Below are 25,359 nucleotides of genomic sequence, written 5' to 3' on the forward strand. Positions count from 1 at the left end.
AGACGGGAGTGGTATCACCTTATTACCAGACGGGAGTGGTATTATCTTATTACCAGACGGGAGTGGTATTACCTTATTACCAGAGGGGAGTGGTATTACCTTATTACCAGACGGGAGTGGTATCACCTTATTACCAGACGGGAGTGGTATTACCTTATTACCAGAGGGGAGTGGTATAACCTTATTACCAGAGGGGAGTGGTATTACCTTATTACCAGAGGGGAGTGGTATTACCTTATTACCAGAGGAGAGTGGTATTACCTTATTACCAAAGGGGAGTGGTATAACCTTACGGCCAGACGGGAGTGGTATTACCTTATTACCAAAGGGGAGTGGTATTTCCTTATTACCAGACGGGAGTGGTATTACCTTATTACCAGAGGGGAGTGGGATTACCTTATTACCAGACGGGAGTGGTATTACCTTATTACCAGAGGGGAGTGGTATTATCTTATTACCAGACGGGAGTGGTATTACCATATTACCAGAGGGGAGTGGTATTACCTTATTACCAGAGGGGAGTGGTATTACCTTATTACCAGAGGGGAGTGGTATTACCTTATGGCCAGAGGGGAGTGGTATTACCTTATTACCAGACGGGAGTGGTATTACCTTATTACCAGACGGGAGTGGTATTACCTTATTACCAGACGGGAGTGGTATTACCTTATGACCAGAGGGGAGTGGTATTACCTTATTACCAGAGGGAAGTGGTATTACCTTATGGCCAGACGGGAGTGGTATTACCTTATGGCCAGAGAAGAGGTGTTTCCCCGAAGACAGACTGGGGCAAGATATGTGTGACCTACTAAAAACGAAACGAAAGCCAATGATTACCAAAAGAGCTCCATGTTCTTAAGTTCGGGCTTCACTTTTTGCTCAAGAATTTGCAATTTCACCGTGCTGTATCTGAAGCATTTCGCATGGTTTACTGTCTTCAGAAAGTCAATAAGACTCATGCTATTTTGTTATAGTTAGTGAGGTATTGTTATTTAATGGCAATGACACGTGATGTCGATGCCGTCTCTCACTATTTTATTCCATTTTTCCAGTTTTACTTGAAGACTACACGCAACAACGAGAGGAAATGACAATATTACAAGGCGAAGTGACGACTTTGGAGTCCGAGCTAGACACACTCACAAAACAGCTGGACGAAGATCTACAGAAATACGAATCGTGTGGGTCGACATAGCGTTACCGTCACGGGACTGGAATTCATGGTTACGTGACAATCAACTAAAAACGTTTTAAAGCGTGACCGATGTTTTCCGATCCCTTTGTGATCTAAACACAGATGAGAACAGATAATTAGTTCGGTAATGTGAAGTCAATGTCAGTTGGCTTGAAGTGAAAAGAATTACGTCACATCATACCATTAGGATGGAGGCTCGAAAGACTAACGCAAACACGGCACAAAGTATTGGGTATTGTGTGACCTCATGTCACCCAGACAAGTCACAGCTTGCTGGTCATTGGCCAATTCCGGGGATTGCGTGACGGATTCGTAAACAAAGCGAGTCAGTGACATGGCAATTTTTATACATATTTTATAGACATTGTAGCCTCGTCAACTGTACTTAAAAAGCCTTCTGAAGCTGTTAACAGATATAAAGCTCAGTTCTATGATAAGCGCAAACTTGCTTCACTTAAACTAAGGTCCTTGATACTTCCGAAAAGTTCAGGCGTGCATGCAGTTCTAGAGATTACCTGTGCACATTGCAAGAACTCGCATGCATACATGTATGGCTCATAAAACTTTCCTGAACATTCCCTGATAAATGTGATGGTTTTCTTCTTTCTCGTTAACTTATCCCTTAGCCTATTTTGATTATTCCAAAACTTGAATATGTATTTCCTAATACGGAGCAAACTAGAAAACCATCAACCAAACAATTAGTTTTGCATTTTGTCAGGTATTCGCATGCTTGCCAAGAAGTATTCAAAGGCCTTATTGTTATCCTAGCAAAACGTTTGATATTTTTTCTCTATAAAATGATTGTTGCCATTCTAAACGAGATTTTTTTACATTCAAATCCATAGTATATTTGTCTTTTCGCTGCAGACAAGCAGATATGTCTTTTCGTTCCGATATAAATTTCATGATAAATCACGTTTTACTAGTATTCCAAAGTAAGAGAACTATTTTAGTAGAATACAAATATTTAGTGTGGCAAAGGATCTATTATTTATGACATGTATGAACATGCGCTATATACGCAAACCGCTGATATGTAGCATAACAAAGCCTGATTTAATGGTCAGCGGTTTTTCTTCACCTTTTTAGGGATGATTGTAAGTTTTGACGTGACAACAAGTACAACTTATTTTAATTCTTAAGAATATTTTATGAACTACATATTGTAGGTTGCAAATAATAAAGTTTTATATGCTGTGACTGAGAAAGCGTCTTACTCGATTGTATCATATAATATACAAAAATATAAAAAATATCCCAAATGAAAAATATCCTAAAATAAATTATAAAAAATATCCCAAAATAAATTATCACATACCTATACACGTGACCTAAGCTGTAATCCAGTCAGATTGACTCTTTGACCCTCAACCCAATAGCTGTATTTTTGATAAAAATATAAGAAACCATCATATTTATTGCCTCACCGAAAGACAAAAGCAAAAAAAAAGTCATGATGCAAAGTCTCTCGGAAATACCCTCACCATTATGTATATTGATTGTTTATCCACACGGCGGTGTGGATACTTTGGCGGCGTTACATGGGAAATAGTAAACAACGGCGTATAAGAACCTTGTTTTTTAAAGATCACGCTTAATAGGTCCTTTTGCTAAATCATGCAAAATATACCTAAAATATTTTTGCCTCCCTGCCTGAGAAAAATGTTTTTTTTTTTTTTGCAAGCTTAGGTGCTAACAACAGTGAATGCAAACTCTGGTTGATAGAAAAACAATCCTCAATAAGTTATGGTAGAATTTCTAACAGATAATTTTTATGGGAAACCACAGGGAGCCCAAATTCCATATTTGCCTTTATAAATTCAAAGCTGCAGTGTGAACCCACTTTTGATACTTTTCCTGTATATTCACTGTCGAAGTGCTCTTATCACAAAACCTTGCCTGAATCTGATGGTCTAAGGGCATTTTTTTCTTCTAAAAAATCTATGCATATCATCCCTTTCATTGAGTCAACTCGTGTCGAAGTAAAATCAAAGGATCTCTGAGCCAACTCGTGAATGCAAATGTATTTTTCTAGTTATGTTCTTGTGTGCATAAAAGAAATAAAGGAATGTGAAGAAAGCATAAACACATCCAATACGCTGAGAGTACATAAAAATGTCCTTATAACCTTTATTTTTTCTTTTCGATGTCATAACACACCAAGAACAGTATAATTAATTATTATCATAAAAAGTAAAAAAAAAAAAGCACCCTAGCACACTCAGTGGGAATCGAACCAGGGAAGATGCGGTGGTAGACCAGTGTTCGCACCGCTAGACTAACGTGCCATTACTGAGCAGACCAGTAATTAAAATTATTTTTATTACTATTGGTATCGTAATAATGATCGAAAAGCTTTTTGCTAGCATGTCTAATTTCAGCATATTCTTTCCGGAAACAAAATAAAATACCCGCAATAATTGATCAGGCTACTGTCATACAATGTGTTTTATATGCTATTAACATTCTAGAAAAGCGCAAACTCGTTATTTGATGAAGAAGCTGGGGCCATATGTTTGTACGAGTTTTGTTTGATATTTAGTTTTGTTGATTGGGAAGAATTGTGAAAAAGTAATTTGTGGAAATCTATCCTCTTCTATTTTGTCCTCCGAACAGAGGCGTTTTTCTTATTACCCTGCGACCAGAGACCCAGCTAACAGATCCTTTACCTTGTTTCTCGGACTTAAAAGTCGCTCTTACAGCTCAAATTCAAATAAACAACGCGTAAACCAAGAGACGCGAATCGGCAAATACTAAAAGAAAGAGAATTTAAAAAAAAAGCTTTGCTAGCATTTTACTTGTTTTGTTTGCAAAATAACAACTTTTACTTAACCGTAGAAGATCGATTGACGTTGGTGACGAAGGCGCATGCGTACGCTCAACCCACATGGAAGACTTTCCTAAAAATACTAGCTATATTACGGCTATACGTGCAAATGACCGTAGCGGTCACAGGTCGATGCCAAAGCCATTTTTAAAATACTCTGAGCTCTTTTAAAATACTCTGAGCTTTAACCGGAAGTTGAAAACCGGAAGTTTACAGGATGACCCAAGGATTGCTGTGTTCGCAAAAGCACAGAAAGACCATAAAGTTTACGGATTAGCGACCCAATGATCCAAAATGATGGAGTGACATCGGACTCCCCACAATAACTCGTAAATGCTTCGCATTCCCGAGTTTAAAATTATATTTTCTAGTTCATTTCTAGTTTATTTAATTAAGATCTAAGGGTGGTGGATTAACCCATTGACACCTGGCTATTTTTGAGCTGGATTTACAAAAAAAAACCCTAAAGAAACAGAGACCTCCCCGATTTTGAGTTTTTTACAGCCCGTTAAAGTCGGCGTTATCTAAGCTTTTAAACAGTGCTTTGTGATCCCATTTCTAACCCCTCGTCACTGTGCTAATGCGAGCACAAGTTGATTGTGTGATTTAAGTCTGTTGGGGCAAATTTGAGTGCAGTGCCTATGGATGTTTGCAAGCAAAGGTGAATTCATGGGGATCTTTTCTTGTTTGGCTTTGCCTGGATCAGAAAACAAATTTTCTAATGAATCACCACATCTCTCCTAAATGCTGTCTTTTCTAAAACCAAATTGGATCCAAAATTGTTTACACTGCTATTCTGGGTCTGTATGACCTGGAATTGATTTGTTTGGCTTTGGGGTGAAAGACTGTCTGACTGTGGGGAGAGGAGTGTTGATTGGCCCTTTGCAATCTGTAATGACAACAAGAAGGCTTCACGGGGTCGACATTGTGTCTTGAGGCTATGTAAATAGACCTGGCCGTTCAAAATCAAGGGATCTATTTGTGTCTTAAGCTGTGTTTGCTTATGTGTGGTATTTTGAACGATTTGTTGAGAGGGGTGATTCGGCTTTTTTTTCCTTGTATGATTTGAAATTTGTCAAAGAACCTGTGCTATTATTTGGCTGGAGTCGTTGCCAACACCTTGGTTGGACGCATATCTTCAAGACCATTTATCCCTTAGACTGAGTATCTTTATCTTGTTTTGTTTATTTTGCATTTGTTGTTTTGTTGTTGTTGTTACTTCTCAAAGCCTGTACAGGCCGGTTGAGATGTTAATGTGTTCATTCGTGTTTTTTTTTTTTTTTTTCACTAGTCAGAATAAATGCCGACTATAACGATCAATACTGAACGCAATGCAATGCAATGCACCAAACATCAGAATTTTAAAACATCTGAGTGATCTTTTAAAACATGTCTGATTAGGTTCTTTTAAAAAGGGTCCTTAAAATTTCAGCCTGAAGGTTCTTATCTCTAGAATAACGTAAAGCTTTTCTATTATGAGACTTCTGAGGTTCAGAAGATATTCGGGTTTTCCGTAATCGTTTGTCCTTTTTTCTCCTTAACGGGATATGATTCTTTTATTGTTATCCTCGTAACCCTATACCCAAACAGGGTTAAGGGTTTAGGGCGCGGTTACCCACGCACGACCCCCTCCCCTCCCCTTCAAATTCTAAGGTCAACAGAAATACTATGATTCCATCAACCCATGTACGAAGAATCAAAATCATTTTTCTTTCATATTTTAAAATAAAAAATTCTTTACATTATATAATACTTTTATAAAATATCATTGCTTATGTGCAAGTTATCTTTGATAAAAATACAACGTGGGATAGAACGTAAAATTAACCTAAGTTGTAAAAGCCACACAGTATTCTTTAAAACTGACTAGAATGTTCCGTAGCGAACGTTATTCTTGCTTTCGGTAGCGTTACTCTAGCTTTCTGTAGCCTTACTCTTTCTTTCCGTAGCGTTACTCTTGCTTTCCGTAGCGTTAATCTTGCTTTCCGTAGCGTAACTCTTGCTTTATGATGCATTACATCTTTTCTTACAGCGTGACTCCCGGGAAGATATCATAACGACTAGTTTGTCTTCAGTAGGGACATCGCATCTGCGTGACGCAGCTTGGCAAAAGCGTTACATTTACGTTTCTAGCGTAATTCCCAAGTAAACGACGTCAAGCATCTTGTTGCGTTACATTCTGCGTGAGGCAGCTTAGCAGGGGCTACTGATTAAGCTAGTGATACACTTGCGTGACACCAGTAGATCCCCGTGACTAGGACTGGCAGGGACGGAAGGGGCAAAGGTCATCTTGTTGTTCGCCCTCGATATCGATCCTGGTGAGAGCAAAGCACCAAATAAACAAGGTCACTCGAGCAAACAGGGTAGAGGTATTACCTAAAGGGGGAGAAAGTCTGTATTGGATGGATCTACATTTTTTCTCACTGAACCGAGTGCATGAGTGTATGTGAAAACAAACAAAAGTATCCACCCAAGGGAATCATCGCACGATCTGAATTGGGTGTCGACAATTTGGTTAACACCATTATTAACACCTATTGGGTCGATTCTGGACTCCTATAAGGATGCACTCACCTGTAATGTTCCCCTCGCTTTCTGCAGAGTTGCTTGTGTTTCTGATACTAAAACAACAAGGCGAACAAGCTCAGATACAGAAAGCATGACAATAGGTCACCGAGAGGAAAAGGAGGGTGGGGTCGGCAGGGAGGGACCGGTGTCGGTGTGGGTATTAAGGCGTGAAAAATGTATCTTTTTAGAAAAAGCAATGTATCGGTGTGAAGTTTTTAAAAACATTTGTTTTCATTGTTCGCACACGATTATCTGGTAATAGCTGAAAGAGAATGGGTGAGAGGACGAGGAAGGAGGGGAGGAGGGAAAGAGAGGAAGAGTAAGGGGATGGAGGGCCATCCCCATCCCATTAGTGAACATCCACGACGTTCGTTACCATTAAGGTCGTACTATCTGGTCGGTACTCACGTTGCCCGATGATTTTGGTCTGTATGCCCTCCTTCAACCGGTTCCCGTCCTACGAAAAAAAAAAAAAAAACAAGACCATATATCACTCTCCAGATGTCGGGGACCAATAGAACGTGCGCGAGGCAGTTTCCTCTTGCCGGCGTTGGGATATAAATCACCCTACCGTGAGCGAGGAGGATCCAGACGAAGGATGGTGCATTAGGATTTGTAGTGTTATTTACTAATGGCTCGGCACTTAGGCAATGTGGTAATACAAGTAATCGTAATTAAAATGGCGTTTTGGTCCAACGGGGTTCTCTCACCTCGAGTCGCGCACATGCTTGTTTGATGATATCCTCTTGGGACAGCAGTTTCTTCTTCAACTTAGCGATCTCCATGCGTAGACTCATATTCTGCAAGAGAGAAATATACATTTTGTGAAGAGGCAAAAGCTGAGCTCACTGAAAAAACACACTCGTCTCTAAATGACAACAACACACGCACTAAGAAATCGTTTGAATTATTGAGTAGCAAACTCAAGGCAAAATAACCACACAAATGGCTGCGGTCGTCTCACCAGAGAACGACGAAAAATATATTGAAAATAAGCCCTTTCTGACAGAAACTTGCTGGCTTAAGGGCCAAATCAGCCTAAATGCCGGAGCGCAATTTTTCCCCAAAAAAGTTACGTGTGTTCTTGAAACAGATCACTTTTGCATTCTGACAAAGCACGAAGCACTTTTTTAAAACTTTTTTGAAAGTGTAAAAGAACTTTTTTGAAAAAGTGTTAAAAGAGATTGAGCTTCTACGGTAAATCCCCGAGTGTAGATGTGTCCGCGCTCAATCCTTTAAACCCTCAATCCCTACCCCTTCCCTTCCCTCCAAAAGTTCCACTGACTCACCTCGGTGGTGACGGCAGAGTTCCCGTGGGGACCCCGAACGTTATCGTCGAGCACAAACTTATCCAGCACTCGCCGACAGTCTGTGGCCCATGTCTGGATGTTTTGTACCGAGGCCTCCACTAACAGCTGAGGACGGAAGCACACGTTTGTTTGAGCCAAGAATTAATTATTTAGTATAGCCTGCACACAGACGCTAAAGTGTGGGCCGAGCGAAAAGTTTGTTTGTGTGGGGAGTTTGTTGTGGACGCTTTAGGAGAAATCCTTTTCTTTCGCGATAACGAGGGATTTCGACTGCGCGATAATGAGGGATCTCGAGTCGAGCTTGAGAGCTTGCTCGGCCCCAAGCCCCTCCGACTAAAACCGCGAGCCACAGGGCTCCTGAACACTCGAAAGGCACACAGAGAGCCTGTTCGCAGGCAATTATTTAATGTAGTCTTTCGGGTGATACCACAACACAAACATGGCTTTTTTGCCACGCAATCAACAACTATCTGGCTTTCCTCTTCACGCAATCTGCACAAACATGGCCTCCCTCGTCACGCAATCTACACACACTTGGCTTTCTTTATCAGTCTACAAACTGTCTTCCTTACGACATACCTGGCTGCCTTTGTGAATGTTGGCGTACACTTTCGTTGTCTCGTTGCAGATGCACCCGATCTTTGCCTCGAGTTCGATAAAGTGTTCTCTGTCCACGTGTGCAGCAAGATGGCCAGCCACAGGCGAGCCTAAAGACACGATCCAAATGATGTAAATAATCCGTATCAAATATGGTGATAAATCAGAAAACGATAAAAGAAAAATGCAGGGTAATCTCTCACCAGATCGATCATCGAGGCCATCTCTCTCGAAGTCTAGCTTGCGCGCAATAGCGGAAGGCGAGTTCCTAGAAGACTGAGGCGAGCTTCTAGAAGACTGGGGCGAGTGGCTGATTGGTCGATTTAGCTGTTCTTCCAACTTGAGCCGCAATGCATTGTTGGTCTGTATACTTTTCTCGAGTTGCACGCGTAAACTGCGGACTTCAGCCAGCAACATGGCCAAGGCGCTGTTGTCCGACTCGCTACCGTCCGGACTGCGTGGCCCTTCCCGGACATAGCTCGTACCTGCAGGAGATGTCAAACACTGTTAAATTTGGGTAAATTTCCATGATGTTGAGAAGTTTTAGTGCCAAAAAAAAATTCCGCGAAGGTAAGGGATCCCGATGGTCCTCTCAAAACTGGAAGCGCTCGCAGTATTAGACCAATGCTTGCAAACATATTAGGCCAATTTTGGCCGTGCTTGAATGTTCGCCATTGATTTCGCATTTTATAGGGCTTTATAAACTATTTAATAAACGAACAGATATAAGTGTTTTATTGGTTTTAAGATCATCGAGGGGTGATGCCGATAGAAACAAAAAGTGGCTGATCAGCATTCTTTAAGATGCGACGATCGAGGACGGTGTGTGCGCGTATGCTTCACGCTTGGCGCTAGATATCAGATGAGTTGGCATTGCCCAGTCCTTACCGTTGGTCTGCGCACGTCCCCCCGATATCTTGTGAAGGCGCTCGTAGACACTCAGCTCTTGGCGCATGCTCGTCAGCGCTCTGCCGCTCTCGTCCACTTGTGTTTGCAGGATGTGAATCTGACTCGAGGCTCTGAAAAGAATACGATGCCATTTATGGTATAACTAGAAAAACAACAGACAAGTTGTAAAAGAAAAACTAGGTCGTCTGCATAGGAGCTGTAGGGAAATAACTGTGATTCTCATATTCTACGAACTCTCGCAAAAAAAAACAACTTCTAAACCGCTTTTTTCTCCCACCAAAACTGCCATTCAAACTAACGGAATTACATTTAATGGTTTTCTTTGGTCAGCCCCTTGCAGAGAGGTGGCTTGATTGTAAACCATTTTGATGATGGCCAATAGAAACTGTGTGGATCTATTCCTTTAGCATTTGTGAAATGGCAGTGCTCGGGAAGCAAATATTAAAGAAAACCCAGCGAGGCCGGGTAAGTTAAACATTGGAGCAAAACCAAGAACAAATAAACCAATCATCCAATCACGTCGACCCCCTACCAGGGCGGTAAAAAGCAAGGGAACTACAGATCAGCACTATACAACAGCGAAACAAGGCTACCTACAGAACATCGACAACAACACAAAATAGCAGTGATGTTACTCAAGTCCAAAACGCTGATTAAAAGATCCTAGTTCTTTTTTCATTGCGCATATATCTAATATATCTAATACTAGGGTATAAATACTTAACATATTAACGTATAAACCCACATTTAAAACCAATCCCAAACACACATAGTAAGATCAGACCACAGGCAGCAAAAATAGACAGAAAATGTTTTGTGTCGCATTTAATATGTGCAATGGCACACAGGTGACTTACAGTTCCTTCTGTTTCTTCAATTCCTCCATTTCTTTCTTCAGCCGCTCATTCATCCGATCTTTTTCAAGCAGCTCAGCCCGTAACGTGTCATTCTCGCGAACATACAGCAACACCTTATCTGACTCAAACATAGCCACCTAAAGAGATACCAGAGATTAGCCAAGTGGTGGAGAACCCCTTATCTTACATACAGAAACAGCTTATCCGACACAGACATATCCACCCAGAGGGGAATACTAGAGATTAGCCAAGTGGTGGAGAACCCCTTATGTTACATAGAGATACACCTCATCCGACTCAAACATATCCTCCTAGAGGGGAATACAAGAGATTAGCCAAGTGGTTGAGAACTATCTTACATACAGAAACATCTTACCCGACTCGAACATAGCCACCTAAAGGGAATACCAGAGATTAGCCAACTGGAGGAGAACCCCTTATCTTACATACAGCAACACCTTATCCGACTCGAACATATCCACCTTGAGGGTAATATTAGAAATTGGCCAAGTGGTGGAGAACCCGAATCTTACACACAGCAACGCCTTATCCGACACGAACATAGCCATCTAGAGGGAAATATCAGAAATTAGCTTAGTGGTGGAGAACCCCGTGCCTGTCCGTTAAAAGAACATTCTGATAATACCTCTTTCCTCCCACTAATCTATCACAATACTTATAAGTCATAGCATGGCACGAGGGAAATTTAGTGATTAAATGTCCCCGCAACCGAGGGATTATTAGTTAAAGTCCCAACGCCGCAGGCGTAATTGTTTGTTATACCATGATCACTGAGGAAATAAACTCGCAACTAAGAGTAATATTAGGTTGGATGAGCAAATACGGTTCAATGGATCAGGCATTGCATACGCATTGTTCTTTTTATCCCTAATCAGACCACATTTTTTCATGAACAATTCTCAAATCAAACATAGTTGATTTACATAGTTGCTCTACACATCGACAGTTTAGTTCTTTGACGTCATTAGCACCCATGCGTACAGCAATCAAAATCATCCCACATGGATCTAGTCTAACGTTGTTTAGGTATCACGAGATCAAATACTCTGGTCTCCTGTGGCAGGGTCTATTTCTGGGCTAATCAGGAAGCTGCCTTCTACTTGTTTCCCTGGTGGAAACTAGAAGACAAGAATCTTGGTTCTAAATTTCTCTCATGCACTGATGTAGAGGGAAATTTAGAAGAAAAAAAGATTCTTTTGTCTTTTTTCTAAATTTCCCTCATTATAAATGCATCATTATGACATTTTTTATAAAATAAATCTCCCTCATCATTTTAAAAGGGAGGGAAATTTAATGAATGAGGGAAATTTATAACCATCTATTGTTTTCGAGGGAACTTCGCTAGTAATCGTCACAATCGTCAAAACAAAAGAATCCGAGGTGATCATGGTATTACACAAAATATCCCCCATTAACAAACAAATATCTTATCATGCCCGTCTCACTTCATCCAATCTCATTCATAAATCAATGTTATCATGCCTGTTTTCCCCTCTTTCAACAATATAAAATATCTTATGCCTGTCCATTTTCCTCAATATTGACCCCTTACATGACCCCTTTCCGTTTATAAAAATCTATATCTTTGAGCCCGTCCCTCACATTAACCCATTGCGTAATATGCGGTCCAGTGATATTACCTGATCATGCCCATCCCTTCCCTCCTCGCTTATGCGTCGCTGAAGTTGAGCCTTCAGTGCATCGTTTGTGCGGATACTCTCCTCCAGGCGCAGGCGCAGTGCCCGCATTTCACTCATGTACGTAGTCAAAAGCTGATCATTTGAGCTCCCTGTCGTGTTTGTGGATCGAGTAGGACTAGAACTTGTCTGCGAGTGGATGGAGTCTCGTCTCATTCGATGGTACATATCTAGTTCTTCCTACAAACGAAAAATGCAGAGAGCATTGATGACGAGAGGACTTACTAGAACATATTAGAATTCCATCATGTGATTAAAGACCCATTGTCTACGATCCACTAAATGTTTGCGGGGATTCTATTTCACTATAGTAGCACTGTGAGCACATTACCTTGAGTGTGATATTGAAGCGCTCATTTTGTTTCAGTTTATTCCGCAGAAACTGATTCTCAGACATCAGCGTCTTGTTCAGTTTGTGCATCTTCTCCATCACAGGGGATTCCTGTGACGAGACAGACCGTGGGGAGCTGAGGCGCGTGACCGAGTGGGGACTTGCCAAACCTAAGCCTGGGCTCGTCTGAGTGGCGGCAAAGTCGAGGTGAGGGGTTGAGCTTGTGATGATTGACAGAGGGGCAAGGGGGGACACACCTCGGGACTGTGTGGGGGGCTGACAGGATAGTCGCTCCTCAAGCCCTTCGATGGATTTTATTTTCTGATCCAGCTCACTCCGTAGCCTAAAAATAGATAATCAAACTTCTAGTTTGCATCTTTGAATGTGAAAAAAAGTATCAGATTGTGTCTAATGAGTTCTCATTATAAATGGCTATAAAAAGGCCGTGTCAGTTAAACACAAAATTGAGAAATGCGTCAAGAGCGGTAAGTTTAGGGGCATTGGGTTTTTGTGAGGTATTTTCATGATCCCCGTACTGTGTTACCGATACCACTCGTTTTGACCCCTGGACTTGCTAAAATGGATCAGTAGCTCCGCTATTAGGCAGTGCTTAAATTTATATATTCTTTTTCTTAAATTTATATCATCTTTATCACCCCATACCTCTCGTTTTAAATCTTAAACTTATTCAAACAAATCGGTAGGTCTACTTTTTAGGCAGTGCCTGAATCTATATATTATTCTTTAGTATATAAAACTCGGGAACCTCGCAAGAACAAGCGATTTAATGGGTTGAGAAACTCGGGATAAAATACAATACACAACTCTTAGGAGGTGGATATTTTTCCAGCGCCCTGAAATCAAGCAAAATGGCGGGTGTAACAACCGATTTGCAAGTGTTTCCGAAAAGAAAATTGCTCTAAAGCTCGTTTTATATACAAAAACAATTATACCATTTCAATTGAGGTGGATAGTGGCTAAATATCTACCAAGAGCCGAAGGCTCGAGGTAGATATTTTTAAAGCCAATTGTTAATTATTACATGGATAGTAGCGTTTTACCGGAAACTAAAACACTCGTATTTTCCATATTCTCACTAGTGAAGATATGGAAAATTACCGAAATGTTCCCAATATACGCGCGCGTCAAATCAATACAGATTTCCCGCAAATTTTTAGTGGTAAAAACAGTTTGTCCATATGTCCATGTTTGTCCATATGTGCATGTTTCCACCACTCGAAAATAAACTTCATATCTTCGCGCCACCGTGTAATATCCTCTATTTTTCCCCTTTTGTCTTAACAATACTTCTCTTTTTCAACCTTAACTTCAAACTTCTGCTCAAATTGTTCAGTAGCTCCGCTTTTACACAGTGCCTAGATCTATATATTCTTCTTCATTTCTCCCGCACTGTCTTATCCATACCTCTCGTTTTCAACCTTGAACTTGCTCAAATGGTTCAATAGTTCCGCTAGCTGCTTCCCAAGCTGCTCGTTCATCAGTTTCGCCTGTCGTAGCTCCTTATTCACGTGACCAGCTTCCTCCGCTGACCGGCGCGTCTCCTGTAACTGCTGGCTCAGGTTCTCGTTCAGCGCATGCGCATCCCGCAGGTCGGATCGCAGACGCTCTGCTTCGTCACTGATGGAGCCAAACCGCTGAATGGACTGGTGAAGGTCTTGGATCTGAAGCGCTAGGGATTCGTTGGTCTGCCGGAAAAGAAGTTATAGCATCGCTTATTAAGAAAAGCTTGAAAACTGTCAAACTCACCCATAACACCCAAAATAATAATCAGGATCAAGAGAGCATAAGATAAGAGAGGGACACTTTGGTATTACCCGCGCGCCGAATCCGAATCCGGCTATTTTAAGTAACCACCACCCCACCACTTCGCGTGAGGATTTGCCCCTTTTATTTTGTCCTACTCCCCCGCGGGTTGCGTGTTGTTGTTTTGCTAACTCGAAAGGAATGAAAAGAGATCATGTAAAATAACTCGGAAGAAGAAAACAAGTCTAACTCAAGTTACCAAGATAGGCAAATATACTCACAGAAAGCTAAATCCCTGAATAGTTTGACTGTTTTGTTTGTCTGAGCGGCGAAGTCAAGTGAGAAAGAAAAAACCGACGAACGATAAAATGGCTGTGATACTGCGTTTGATTCAAATCCCGACTCCAGCACTCCAGCTTGTATAATAACAACATAATAATATAACATATAATAATAACATCAAAGAAGTACAGTAGTATCTTCCTCTTGATTTTCTCACTTTTACAAAAGCTCAGATACTTCAGCTTGCTGGCTTTGATCATCACCGGAATATTCACAAAAATCAATATTATATCTAATGTCTAACTTACAGATTTCGTTTGACCATTAGGAAGATAATGAATGTTAAGAAACCACGGAGAAGCAGCAAGTTAGGATAAAAACGGTGATTAAAGCATGAGGTTTTCCGCTCTTGATTTTGAATGAAGTCTCGTTTTTGGAAATCTTGCAATCCTCGAAGTACTACATCCCCTTAGCAAACCGCAACTGCCCTTATTCTTGATGCTAGAATAAAATTTTCGATGGTATTTGTGCAAATAGGGTGTTTTTTTTCGGTCTCGAGTCACAAAACAGCGGCAAACAACAAGATGTAAATGCCAAAGCGCGGGGGTAGGGTGTGTAGAAATGCTCACGCGCAGTGGTGGGGTGGTGGTTACTAAAAATAGCCAGATTCGGGATTGACATGGCGCGCGGGTAATACCAAAGTGTCCCTCTCTTATCTTATACTCTCTTGTCAGGATTTATTTAATGTCTTTGTTCTGTTAGATAAATACAGTAATGAGTTATGACCCTAATAAAGCGGATAAAAGTGGATCAAAAAAATCACTTCTAGGCATTTGTGCCAGCTAGCCAGCAAGTCTTAGTAACGCAAATTATTTCATTGCTGTATATTACACTTGGTTGGAGCAAGAGCGAGAGGAGCAGGGTTTGCTAGGCAACATTCTAGTAAATGTATAGTAAATCCGTGTGCTTAATATTTGAGAAACAAATCTTCAAATTTAACTACGAAATTTGAGCTCTTGGCTCAGGCTACCCCGTGGCGCACGAGCCAAATGTGTCCAAATAAGTTTAGAATTGCGCCAAGAGGTAGCAGCTCAGATTTTACTTTACGTTGACACGAAGTGCTCCTCGCAAAATAAAGCATATACATCAATCAATTCAGAGAGAATATCGCTTTACTATCAGAATTTAGCCCAACAAATGCTCTTCCTCCTGCCCTTATTGACGATAAATATTTATAATTTTCACATTCTTTGTAGTATTTGCTCAACTCATTTCAGCGCAATCGATTTTTACTTGACCGAAAACTGTGCGTTAATTATCTTATGTTCCCCCTCTCCTCGCCAATGAAAATGCCATTAGTTCCCCACCTTGTTGGCACTGCTAAGCTCGCGTCTCACGTGCTCCACGTCCCGCTCCGAGTGCAGCGAGTCACGCAGCTTGTCCTGTAACGAGTCATTAACTCGTAGTGACTCGTCCAGTTTTTCCCTCAGCTCAGTCATGTGTCGTGCGTCAGTGGTCATCGCCTTCTCCCGTGTGCTAATCGAGTCGAGCTCCCCCTCGAGTTGGCGCTTTAGCTCCTCGTTGGTGCGTATTCCTTTCTCGTATTCGTTTCGTAGACGCTGCAGCTCCGCTTTCTCTTTAGTTTTCTCCGGTGACTCAGCACGACGAGACACTGCGTTCTGTAGATATGAATATTCTAAGCTCTCATAAAAGCAACATGAACCACATATACCTTGTAAAAACAGGTTGTGACGTTAGAGGCATACGCTCATTTCAAATAAGGATGCACCCGAGAATCGTAACCCGCGGTGGTTCATGGGTAACGTAGAATTGGTTAAATCCTGGTCTCTGAAAGGTACACGAGGTACACGAACAAGAATGCTAAAAATACTGGTTTTGTTTTTATTAACGCTTGTTTGCTTATTTATTTGATACCAATGAAGCAGTTTGAAGCACATGAAGCACGGGTGACGACACATGGATTCTCCGTGTGCAACCTCATTTGAAATAGGCGTATATTCATGCCAGTCCAGCAGTTTGTGTATCATTCAAAACGAAGAATTTAACTTAGGGTCTTTGATATTACAAAAAAAGTCATGAAAAAAACGAAAAGGCATACAGCTTGTGTATACTGTGTAACTTGTACTCTCGTCCAGGAGTTTCTTACACTGCTCACTCCAGCGCTTACCATGAATTCGTTCGCAAGAACTCCTCACCCAACCCACGCCCCAAATGGAAATCAGCGGGGTTTTTTATTGTAAAATATGTTGTTGAGGCCAGCGTGGTTAAACAAAGTTATACCTGACCTGACCTGACCTTACCTTTTGTTTGACTTGTTGTATTTCCTGGACCTTCTTGTCCAAGAGTTTCTTGCACTGCTCGCTCCAGTGCTTACCGTGAATTCGTTCCCAACAAATCCTCACCTTTTGTTTGAGTTGTTGTATTTCCTGGACTTTCTCGTCCAGGAGTTTCTTGCACTGCTCGCTCCAGCGCTTGGTCTCGTCCAGCTCCTGACGAAGGTTCTCTTCAGCTTGACGTTGCGTTTCGACCGACCCTTGGCCCCAGTCTCTACCTGCACAAACACATAAAAACGACCATAACTCGCCATTCTCGGTAGTGACTCGGGTGCAATCGGGAGTCACTCAACACTACTCGATTATGACTCGACTTTTCTCGATGTGTTGGAAGTGACCTAGCAGCTATCATCACTGCGAGTGTTCCTGCATCCCTCGGTAAAAGCAAGGTACTACACGGTACACTTTAAAACCTCTATTAAGCGGGCGCGGCATTATTTTCTGGTCCCAGATGTGATAAAAAAAAGTGAACAAAGCTCTCTTCTGACAGCGACAGAAATTTTGCTTCAGCACCACCACAACTTATGTGGTAATTTTTTATGTATTCTTGGTGTCCTCTTCATTGATTGTCTTGTGAGACTCCATTATATGGCCAATCTCTGCTATATGACCAGTTGATACGGTGACCGCTTAATAGAGGTACCACTGTCAATAATTATTAGCATTTAGGCGTCGGATAGTGCTTTTTCGGAACACGAGATCTGTACTTGCTTGTAGCTAGTTTGGATGTGCAAGAGAGTTCAGTTAGGGCCTGAATAACAAGACGAGCGACGGAGGGAACGGGGGACATCCCCTAAAAACATTATCGGATGTCTGAATAAAGGCCTTTTAGTTCTAGAACCTTAGCATTACCAGGTGTGGTCTGTATTGCCATATCACTTCTGCTGTAGTTCGGCCCCACGCTTTCTTCCCTCAATTTCAGCTCGTTCAACTTGGTACGCAGGGAGTCCACCTCTTGCTCTCGCTCCATCAGCAACTCCTCGAAATCCACGTTCACATTCCTGGAATAAAAAACAAAGCAACTTAAATTTGACATAACGATACCTATGAAGATCTATGTCGAATATCAACAGTGGTCTTGCAATGCGACACGCAAATTCACCTGGCGTAGTACTCTAGCTTGCTGTCGGCGTCGGTAAGCCGGCTCTCCAGCTCGGTGAAGGTCTGCTTGGTCCTGTTTAGTTGCTCCTGTAAGTTGGTGATCTGCATGGCTTGGTTCTGGATCACAGATTCCTGCTCCGCATTCTTGTTGGAAGTCGTACTGCGCATGCTCTCTAGATCGTTCTTTAACCGCTGATTGAGCTGAGTGCTTTGCTGGAGCTGGCTCGTCAATTTGCTGAGTTGCTGAAAACAGAAGGAAAAGTGACGTTGTGTGATGGTAGATCGAGCTTCGCAACGTTCATGCAACAAAGTAGTTTTTCTATCTGTGTAGTTGCTGAAAACAAAGCAATAGAGTGAAGATAGCGTGGCGGTTACACCAGGAATTCCAGCAATATGCTTTTAATATAAAATAAATTAAAAAATTGTAACATATACTCTGAATTTACAATTTGTATGGGGTCTGAAGTAATCATACAAAAAATATTAGAAGAATTAGTGTGTTAAATACAAAGTTCTGAAGTCGGCAAAGCTGCGCTCCCTAGATCCTAGAAAATAAAAAAGCCGATGGATTTCTTACGGACCTGATTTAGATTTTTGACAGCTTCAGGCGATACCAGTACTTCTCTGCCACGGTCAATAACGTCCTGTGAGCCTCCGACACCACTGACGCGCGGCTGAAGCTCATTAAGACGTGCCTGTGCGCATGTGAAAATAAACGGACAAAGATGTTGTGTTATAATGATATTCCTGTGGTGTACCAAAGTGGCAGATCTCTAAATGATAATCGGAGATGCCCATGAAGGACACGAAAACACAGCGTGCACAAAATACGGCGCGTACAGTAATGTCAAACGTCAACTACCAACACTCCTTGATATAGGTAAGGTCGTTGATCCTATATGAGTCAGGACTTCGTGTAGGGCTGGGGAGGATATAAACATACCCTACTTAAGAGAGGGATTCAGGGATTTTAGATCGTACATTTTTTTCCTAAAGTATTAGACCAAAAGGGTTGGGGGCCTTTCACACCAACGACATTGTCACGTAAGTCGGATCCACGGACTTACTCGTCACCCCTTATTCACGGAAAGAGCACGTTTTTATTTCTTTAGTGATACGTAAAATTAAAGTAACACGAAAAATGCGTGTCATGTAAGTGCGATAAAGAGATAGGAGGGGGTCGATATCAGTAATGGAAAGAACGTATTGTTCCACGATACTCGCAAGACAACTCGCTCTGCTATTTTGTTCCTTGTGAGGTGGAAGGAGACGTCTTGCGTGCTTTGTTGCATTGACAGGCACGGTTTAAACTTTTCTCTCTCTTTTAATCGAGAAATTCGTTTTATATGTTATATTTCACAATACCTGTAACGAAGTGTTCCATCGTTCGCTATCTTCCAATTTTGACTTGAGCTCTTGAATCTCACGCTGATAAACCGCATCATAGGGAGAGACCGCGTGGGGACTGGTAGACTGACGTCCGGACGCAGGACTGTTGCACTGGGACTGAAGTTGAGCCCGCAGTACGTTGATCTGGCGGATTCCCTCCTCAAGCTGCGTGCGCAGGGCTTTAAGCGTCTGGAGTTCCCTCGTGACAGTTATACTGAGAAATACAAGTTACAAATGTAGAAACGACGAAATACTGCGTGACGAAAGAAAAATACTGCATGTGTTGAGGAAGAATTGAAGTTGCGTGACAATAATGTTTATGTAAGATAGAAGTTGCATGGCATTAATGCTGAGGAAAGTTCGATGACGTGTGACAAAAGAGAAAATGGAAGTTGTGAGACAAAAGAATTAAGGAAAAATGAAAGTTGTGTGACAAAAGTGTTGAGGAAAAATGGAAGTTGTGTGACCGTAGTAAAAGTTGCATAATGGTATCATTTTAGAAAGATGGACGCTTAGTGACATTAGTGTTGACAAATATGTGACGTTGAGTGTGTGACAGTATCACCTCACCTGTGGTTGGGGTCTGAGGGCGCGTTGCGCATGTGTTGTACAACGTTGATGTACATCTCTCGTTCACGTCTCAAGATCTCGTTCAGTTTTGCTGTCTCAGACACTTGGTCCGCTAGAGCCCTCTGCAGCTGATGCAAGCCCTGAGATCACGACATGTTATAATGATGAATACACATTCCGACCTCTCGCCAACAAGCTCACTCATGCTACAATACTTCTTAAATGTCATATGTTGTACGTCCCTATTTACCCAACAAAAGCAATGTTTTGTGATGCAATGTTAACACAGTGTGCATAAAATGTTCAAAGTGTTAAACATTGCTGTGAGAGGTAAAGGGTTAGTATCCTGTAATAGGCTGTCGATAGGCTTAAATCTGAGAACAAATCACAACAAGTTTGACCAGGATCTTAGCTTAATTTTCCATTCTTGCCAGACTGTATACACTCCTCTCCCTAACTACTATCCCTGATGTATCCGTGGCCTGGTAATATTCGTACAATAGCCTGTATACACTTCTCTCCCTAACTGATGTATCCGTGGCCTGGTAATATTCGTACAATAGCCTGTATACACTTCTCTCCCTTACTGATGTATCCGTGGCCTGGTAATATTCGTACAATAGCCTGTATACACTTCTCTCCCTAACTACTATCCCTGATGTATCCGTGGCCTGGTAATATTCGTACAATAGCCTGTATACACTTCTCTCCCTAACTGATGTATCCGTGGCCTGGTAATATTCGTACAATAGCCTGTATACACTTCTCTCCCTAACTGATGTATCCGTGGCCTGGTAATATTCGTACAATAGCCTGTATACACTTCTCTCCCTAACTGATGTATCCGTGGCCTGGTAATATTCGTACAATAGCCTGTATACACTTCTCTCCCTAACTGATGTATCCGTGGCCTGGTAATATTCGTACAATAGCCTGTATACACTTCTCTCCCTAACTGATGTATCCGTGGCCTGGTAATATTCGTACAATAGCCTGTATACACTTCTCTCCCTAACTGATGTATCCGTGGCCTGGTAATATTCGTACAATAACCGCCGGCCTAGTGCTGCTACCCTCGCCCCATTTCCTGTTCAGCATGCTGGCGCTCTTTGTTGCGTGGTGGATCTATACGGTTTCAAAGGTAGATCTATGGTATCTTCCCTTCTCTAACAACTTACCTGTTCGTCTCGTCCCGTCCCCACTCCCGAAGTTTCCCTGTGAGGCGTGGTGGGTCTATGGAGCTCTGTGCGCAGTGATGTTACTTCCTCTCGCAGTCGGGCCAGCTCTTCCAAGTCGTGTCTGGAAGGTGACTATATCATAAAGTCAAAATTAATTGCTAAACAATGCAAAAATCTAACCTATTCTTGTCTTCAACATAATACATGGAGAGATGGGACCCAGAAGTATGTAATAAGGCCGACATAGGCAGGACCAAATGCAAACAATGTGAGGATGATGGAAAACAACTTTCGAAATTAAACCTGAAATTCAATAAAAAGCTAACACTGAGCCTGCCTCCATCTCATCAGGGTTAAGGGTTGGGGTTAGGGCAAGGGTTGAGGGTTGGGGTTAGGGCAAGGGTTGAGGGTTAGGGCAAGGGTTAAGGGTTAGGGCAAGGGTTAAGGGTTAAGGGTTAGGGTTAGGGTTAGGGCAAGGGTTAAGGGTTAAGGGTTAGGGCAAGGGTTGAGGGTTAGGGCAAGGGTTAAGGGTTAGGGCAAGGGTTGGGGTTAGGGCAAGGGTTAAGGGTTTGGGCTTAAGTTAGGGCCTAAAAGCTTACTCAATTTACCCTGTTGATAAAGTTGTTGCGTAGCGTCTCTAATTGTCTCTGCAGTGAGTTGTTGAGCTCCGTGCTCTCCGATAGTTGTTGCCGCAATGCATCATTTGCCATCTACAAACGAAATGTTACGATGGTTAGACAAATAGTTAGTCTTTATTGTTGGCTGTTTCTGTTTCTTTTTAGGTCAGTCTTCCTTGCTGTCCGTCTGTCCTGTCTCGTCATCCGAATGTCTAAATTTTTAACCTTCTACTTGTCCGTTTGGCCGCATGTATTTTGTCCGTCCGTCTGTCCGTCAGTCCTCCCTACTATACCACTGTGGTTTCTACCTCGTGGTCGTAGGCCTTCTTCTGGTAGTACCCAATATTCTCCTGCATCTCGTGTAACTGCCGTTTTTGGCTGTCCTGCATCTCCTAGAGGTCAAGCAAGAAAGAATCACAAAGTGCGTGACAGAACTTGAAACATGACGTGACACAAAGTACTGAAACACAAGACCTACCCTAATAACCCGTTCACGAGAAAATCACATAATGGGTGACACAGGACACGAAACCGGACGTGACACTTAGCGTACTGTCACACATGACTTGCTCTATTTATCCGTTAATGAGAACTAACTACTTGAAATAGAACACGACACACAGCATAAAACAGAATAAGACATTTAAAGGGGCTACGTCATCCGTTGCATCTAGTTTGCGCATCTGGTTTGCGCATGTATTTTAGTTTCCATTAGCCCTGCTACGGCTCGCAGGTGTACGATCCCTTCATCAGTAAAATTACCAAGAAAACAAGAGATTCTCCAGGCTAGCTTACAAGTATACCCTGCTCTTGGCTCAGGGCCAAGCAGTGGCCTTCCTCTTTAATTTCACATAAATCGACTCACCCTAATGACCCCGTCCTTGACTTGGGCTGCCTGTGTCAGGAGCTCGATGTTGTCGTGCTTGGCCTTCAGCTCTGCTTCAGACTCAAGTTTCTGGCGCTGCACTGACGCCAGCTCACGCATAGCCTGCTCTTTGGCCTTCTGAGCGGCAAGGTACGCCTTGAAAGAGTAACAGAGTGGTGCAAAACACCTAAGCTACCCCTTGAGCACACCAGGAAAGGGAACATAGGGTAATGGGTAAAGGTAGGACATTTTTAAATGGCCTGCTATACGGCAAGATAAGCCTTTAATGATTAGTAGGAGGACAGCTGGGCATAGGTTTGCTGCTAGGAGCGTTAACCCAAGGGCAAGTAAAACAGTCATTTCGTTGAAAAAAAAGGGGGTGCCGTGTAGAAGCTCGCCAAGTACTCACAAAACCAAACACAGATGAATAAAGCCAGATGGTCAAATCGAGGATTGATTATTTACGCTACCTGCGACTGCTCAGAAAACTTCTGCTTGAGGTCCTGTAAAATGAAGTCATTATTCTAGTGATAACATACAGAAAAATTTTAAACAGAGGCCATGTACCCAGCGTTACCCAAAAGCCCTCTACATAGGGGCTCCCCTACATAGACGTGTTTTGATAAAGGCATAAACTATGGCTAACTCCTAAAATTTAACGATATCGTAATTTCACGTAATTGTGTATAAAAGTTTTTAAACATTCAATAAGGATTAATAAGTTCTGCTCGTGTAAAGGGGCCTTGAGGTTAGACTAACAGACTTAGTCACTAACAGACTTAATCACGAGCATTTTGTTCGTATAAATGGTGCTTAAGGATAGGCTTACACTAAAAAGCAAGGAACAGGCATTAATTTTTCGATTCTCACGTACACGCGAGCGCAAGAAAACGCAACTGCCCGATTTTCTGGTACTTGTACTTTTGTTGCTATTTGCGTCCCAGTGAAAGGGGCATTAAAGCTGCGTGTGGCTGCTTATTTTTCATCATTGTTATACCAAGTTTCATTTATATAGATTCATTCAGCGTTTAAACTGAATATAAGTGACGAATCTCTACCATGAGCTGCTAAATAGCTAACCTCAATGATCGGCAGATTTTCCGTCTTTGCGCGAAGATTTCGGACAGTTACCCTGGAACAAATCAAACATAGCAGATTACAATGACCAGAATTAGCACACGTCCAAATCTGACCCAGACTCACTTCCCTGATTCTATCAACAAAAAAACCCTTTGCGTCAAAGCCTAGTTGGATCCAAACCAGTCGAGTTCTGACACGAAACAAAACCGAGTAAATTCCAACTTCAAGATGACTTTGCGTCAAAACCTAGCCGGGTTGAAATGGAGACGGTCTTGGTCCTGGGGCAAATTCGTTTCCGTCTACAAGGCTACCCCCTAGTGTTGAGACCTGGCCAGGTAAAGTGCGTGTTTATCTCAGGACCGGACCTTTCTCAGGTCAAATTTTACTTCAAGACGTCCTTGCGTCGAATCTCAGCCGGGTGAAGAGTGAGTGCAAGCCGGCTTGGTAGTAAAACCAAGCTAAATTAAGATTAACTTACTGTGTCTGCTTGAGTAATGCATCCTTGGTTTGTAACTCATGCTCGAGATTTTCGATCTTCATTTTGCTCTCCATGTTCTGTGTCAAGTATACAATAGCTTGATGAGTGAATAGGCATTGTTGCCCCACATTCTCCAAGCATCCAAATCAAATCAGTAATGTACAGGGAGACAGCCTAGTCAAAGGCGTTTCCTGTGTTATGGTATAAGAATAATATCATAAGAAGAAACCTCTCACTGTTCCGTGGGTGAGCTCGGTCAAAACACGGTGCCTCGTTACAGTTTATTTCCGTGAACAGGAAAGTTTTTTGGCTGGGAAAACAATTTAGAGGAAAGCTTGTTGCCCGTGCGCGGGATTGCATTGGTTACCTGATAAGTTGCTTAGTGCTTTTGAGGTGCTCAGGTTATCTGGATAATATTTAAAATTCAATGATCTGTAACATGATCCCCCCACCCACCACCAAAAAAAGGAAGAACATTAAAAGCCTTTACTTACCTCAACTTCATTCTGAGAGTTCTTCATGTTGGCTTGATATTCCTCTTCAAGCTTTCGGAGGGACTCTAAAAACAAACACAAGTTAACGCAACCATACCCGTATTTTTTTTAGTTTACTTATGGCAGATAACTCTTCTTTTACAGAGAATATCGGGTCCTACCACTTTTCCTTTTGAGACTTTCCTCGAGATCGGCAATTGTTCGGCGCATTTTATTCTGCAAATAAAGGGCAGCAATCACAAATTTGAGTAGAACTTTGAAACGAGAAAATTAAACAAACTGGAGAAAAAATAAGAACAACTGCGTTTGCCAATTGTGAAATGGCAGTTCTAAGACAAAACGCCTGACTGTTGAGGTTAATATATAATGACATTGGTCGAATGATAAAGGGATATGACAAACCATAAAGCTCTTTGTCCATTTTTTTATTATTTTATTTCAAAAATACATATAGTTGAACACCTTGAAAAAGGACATCATTGGATCCCATGGAATTGTAGTAATGGGACGTTCCTATTGAGCGGGTAAAAATCTACAATTTGTGGAGTCCTTTATATTGAGGTATCTTCAGGCTTGGTTCAACTAATTATTTGCTCATTTTTTGACAAAGAAAAGGTACAGTAAAATAGTACAAATTCCCGCAATTCTTTTTAGGATCTTGGGTATGTTATGGTGAAGCATGACAAATTGTAAATGTTCATCTGTAGCCACTTGGGAAGAGGCCCACCACCCCACCAACATATGAGGTTAATACCGTTCCCGCTATACTACTTGCGTGTGATTGTGCATTCGTAGAATAGACTTACCACTTCCGGGGTATTTGGAGCCTTTTTGGGAGTTCGGAAGGAGTCCTAGAATTGCAATGAGTTTAA

General features: G+C 41.9%; 2 protein-coding genes across 3 annotated transcripts in view; one reads left to right on the forward strand and one right to left on the reverse strand.

Annotated features, from left to right (window-relative positions):
* Window positions 1-2,398, forward strand: part of LOC5501970 (laminin-like protein epi-1) — a 35,652-nt gene extending 33,254 nt beyond the window's left edge. Inside the window, exon 28 of the mRNA XM_048730973.1 lies at window positions 1,053-2,398. Coding sequence (XP_048586930.1) covers window positions 1,053-1,195 — 143 coding nt within the window. The 3' untranslated portion in view covers window positions 1,196-2,398. The remainder of the gene's footprint in view (window positions 1-1,052) is intronic.
* A 3,329-nt stretch (window positions 2,399-5,727) lies between these two features.
* The window catches only part of LOC116620780 (myomegalin), a 75,742-nt gene continuing 56,110 nt past the window's right edge, over window positions 5,728-25,359 (reverse strand). Inside the window, exons 32-60 of one of the 2 annotated variants that reach the window (XM_032386560.2) lie at window positions 25,294-25,338; window positions 24,649-24,703; window positions 24,488-24,552; window positions 23,994-24,070; window positions 23,516-23,567; window positions 22,906-22,938; window positions 22,436-22,591; window positions 21,879-21,962; window positions 21,562-21,663; window positions 20,954-21,085; window positions 19,776-19,915; window positions 19,182-19,419; window positions 18,398-18,511; window positions 17,818-18,059; window positions 17,568-17,716; window positions 16,785-16,933; window positions 15,729-16,040; window positions 13,741-14,021; window positions 12,316-12,658; window positions 11,928-12,164; window positions 10,267-10,403; window positions 9,389-9,519; window positions 8,704-8,985; window positions 8,483-8,610; window positions 7,883-8,008; window positions 7,304-7,393; window positions 7,002-7,050; window positions 6,600-6,646; window positions 5,728-6,340 (exon numbers count right to left, since the gene is read on the reverse strand). In XM_032386560.2, coding sequence (XP_032242451.2) covers window positions 6,311-6,340; window positions 6,600-6,646; window positions 7,002-7,050; window positions 7,304-7,393; window positions 7,883-8,008; window positions 8,483-8,610; window positions 8,704-8,985; window positions 9,389-9,519; window positions 10,267-10,403; window positions 11,928-12,164; window positions 12,316-12,658; window positions 13,741-14,021; window positions 15,729-16,040; window positions 16,785-16,933; window positions 17,568-17,716; window positions 17,818-18,059; window positions 18,398-18,511; window positions 19,182-19,419; window positions 19,776-19,915; window positions 20,954-21,085; window positions 21,562-21,663; window positions 21,879-21,962; window positions 22,436-22,591; window positions 22,906-22,938; window positions 23,516-23,567; window positions 23,994-24,070; window positions 24,488-24,552; window positions 24,649-24,703; window positions 25,294-25,338 — 4,026 coding nt within the window. In that variant the 3' untranslated portion in view covers window positions 5,728-6,310. Of the gene's footprint in view, window positions 6,341-6,599; window positions 6,647-7,001; window positions 7,051-7,303; window positions 7,394-7,882; window positions 8,009-8,482; window positions 8,611-8,703; window positions 8,986-9,388; window positions 9,520-10,266; window positions 10,836-11,927; window positions 12,165-12,315; window positions 12,659-13,740; window positions 14,022-15,728; window positions 16,041-16,784; window positions 16,934-17,567; window positions 17,717-17,817; window positions 18,060-18,397; window positions 18,512-19,181; window positions 19,420-19,775; window positions 19,916-20,953; window positions 21,086-21,561; window positions 21,664-21,878; window positions 21,963-22,435; window positions 22,592-22,905; window positions 22,939-23,515; window positions 23,568-23,993; window positions 24,071-24,487; window positions 24,553-24,648; window positions 24,704-25,293; window positions 25,339-25,359 lie in introns of those variants that run through there. The other variant, XM_032386561.2, reaches the window with a different exon arrangement.

The sequence above is a fragment of the Nematostella vectensis genome, chromosome 8 (assembly GCF_932526225.1).
Source record: "Nematostella vectensis chromosome 8, jaNemVect1.1, whole genome shotgun sequence".
Lineage (NCBI taxonomy): Eukaryota > Metazoa > Cnidaria > Anthozoa > Actiniaria > Edwardsiidae > Nematostella > Nematostella vectensis.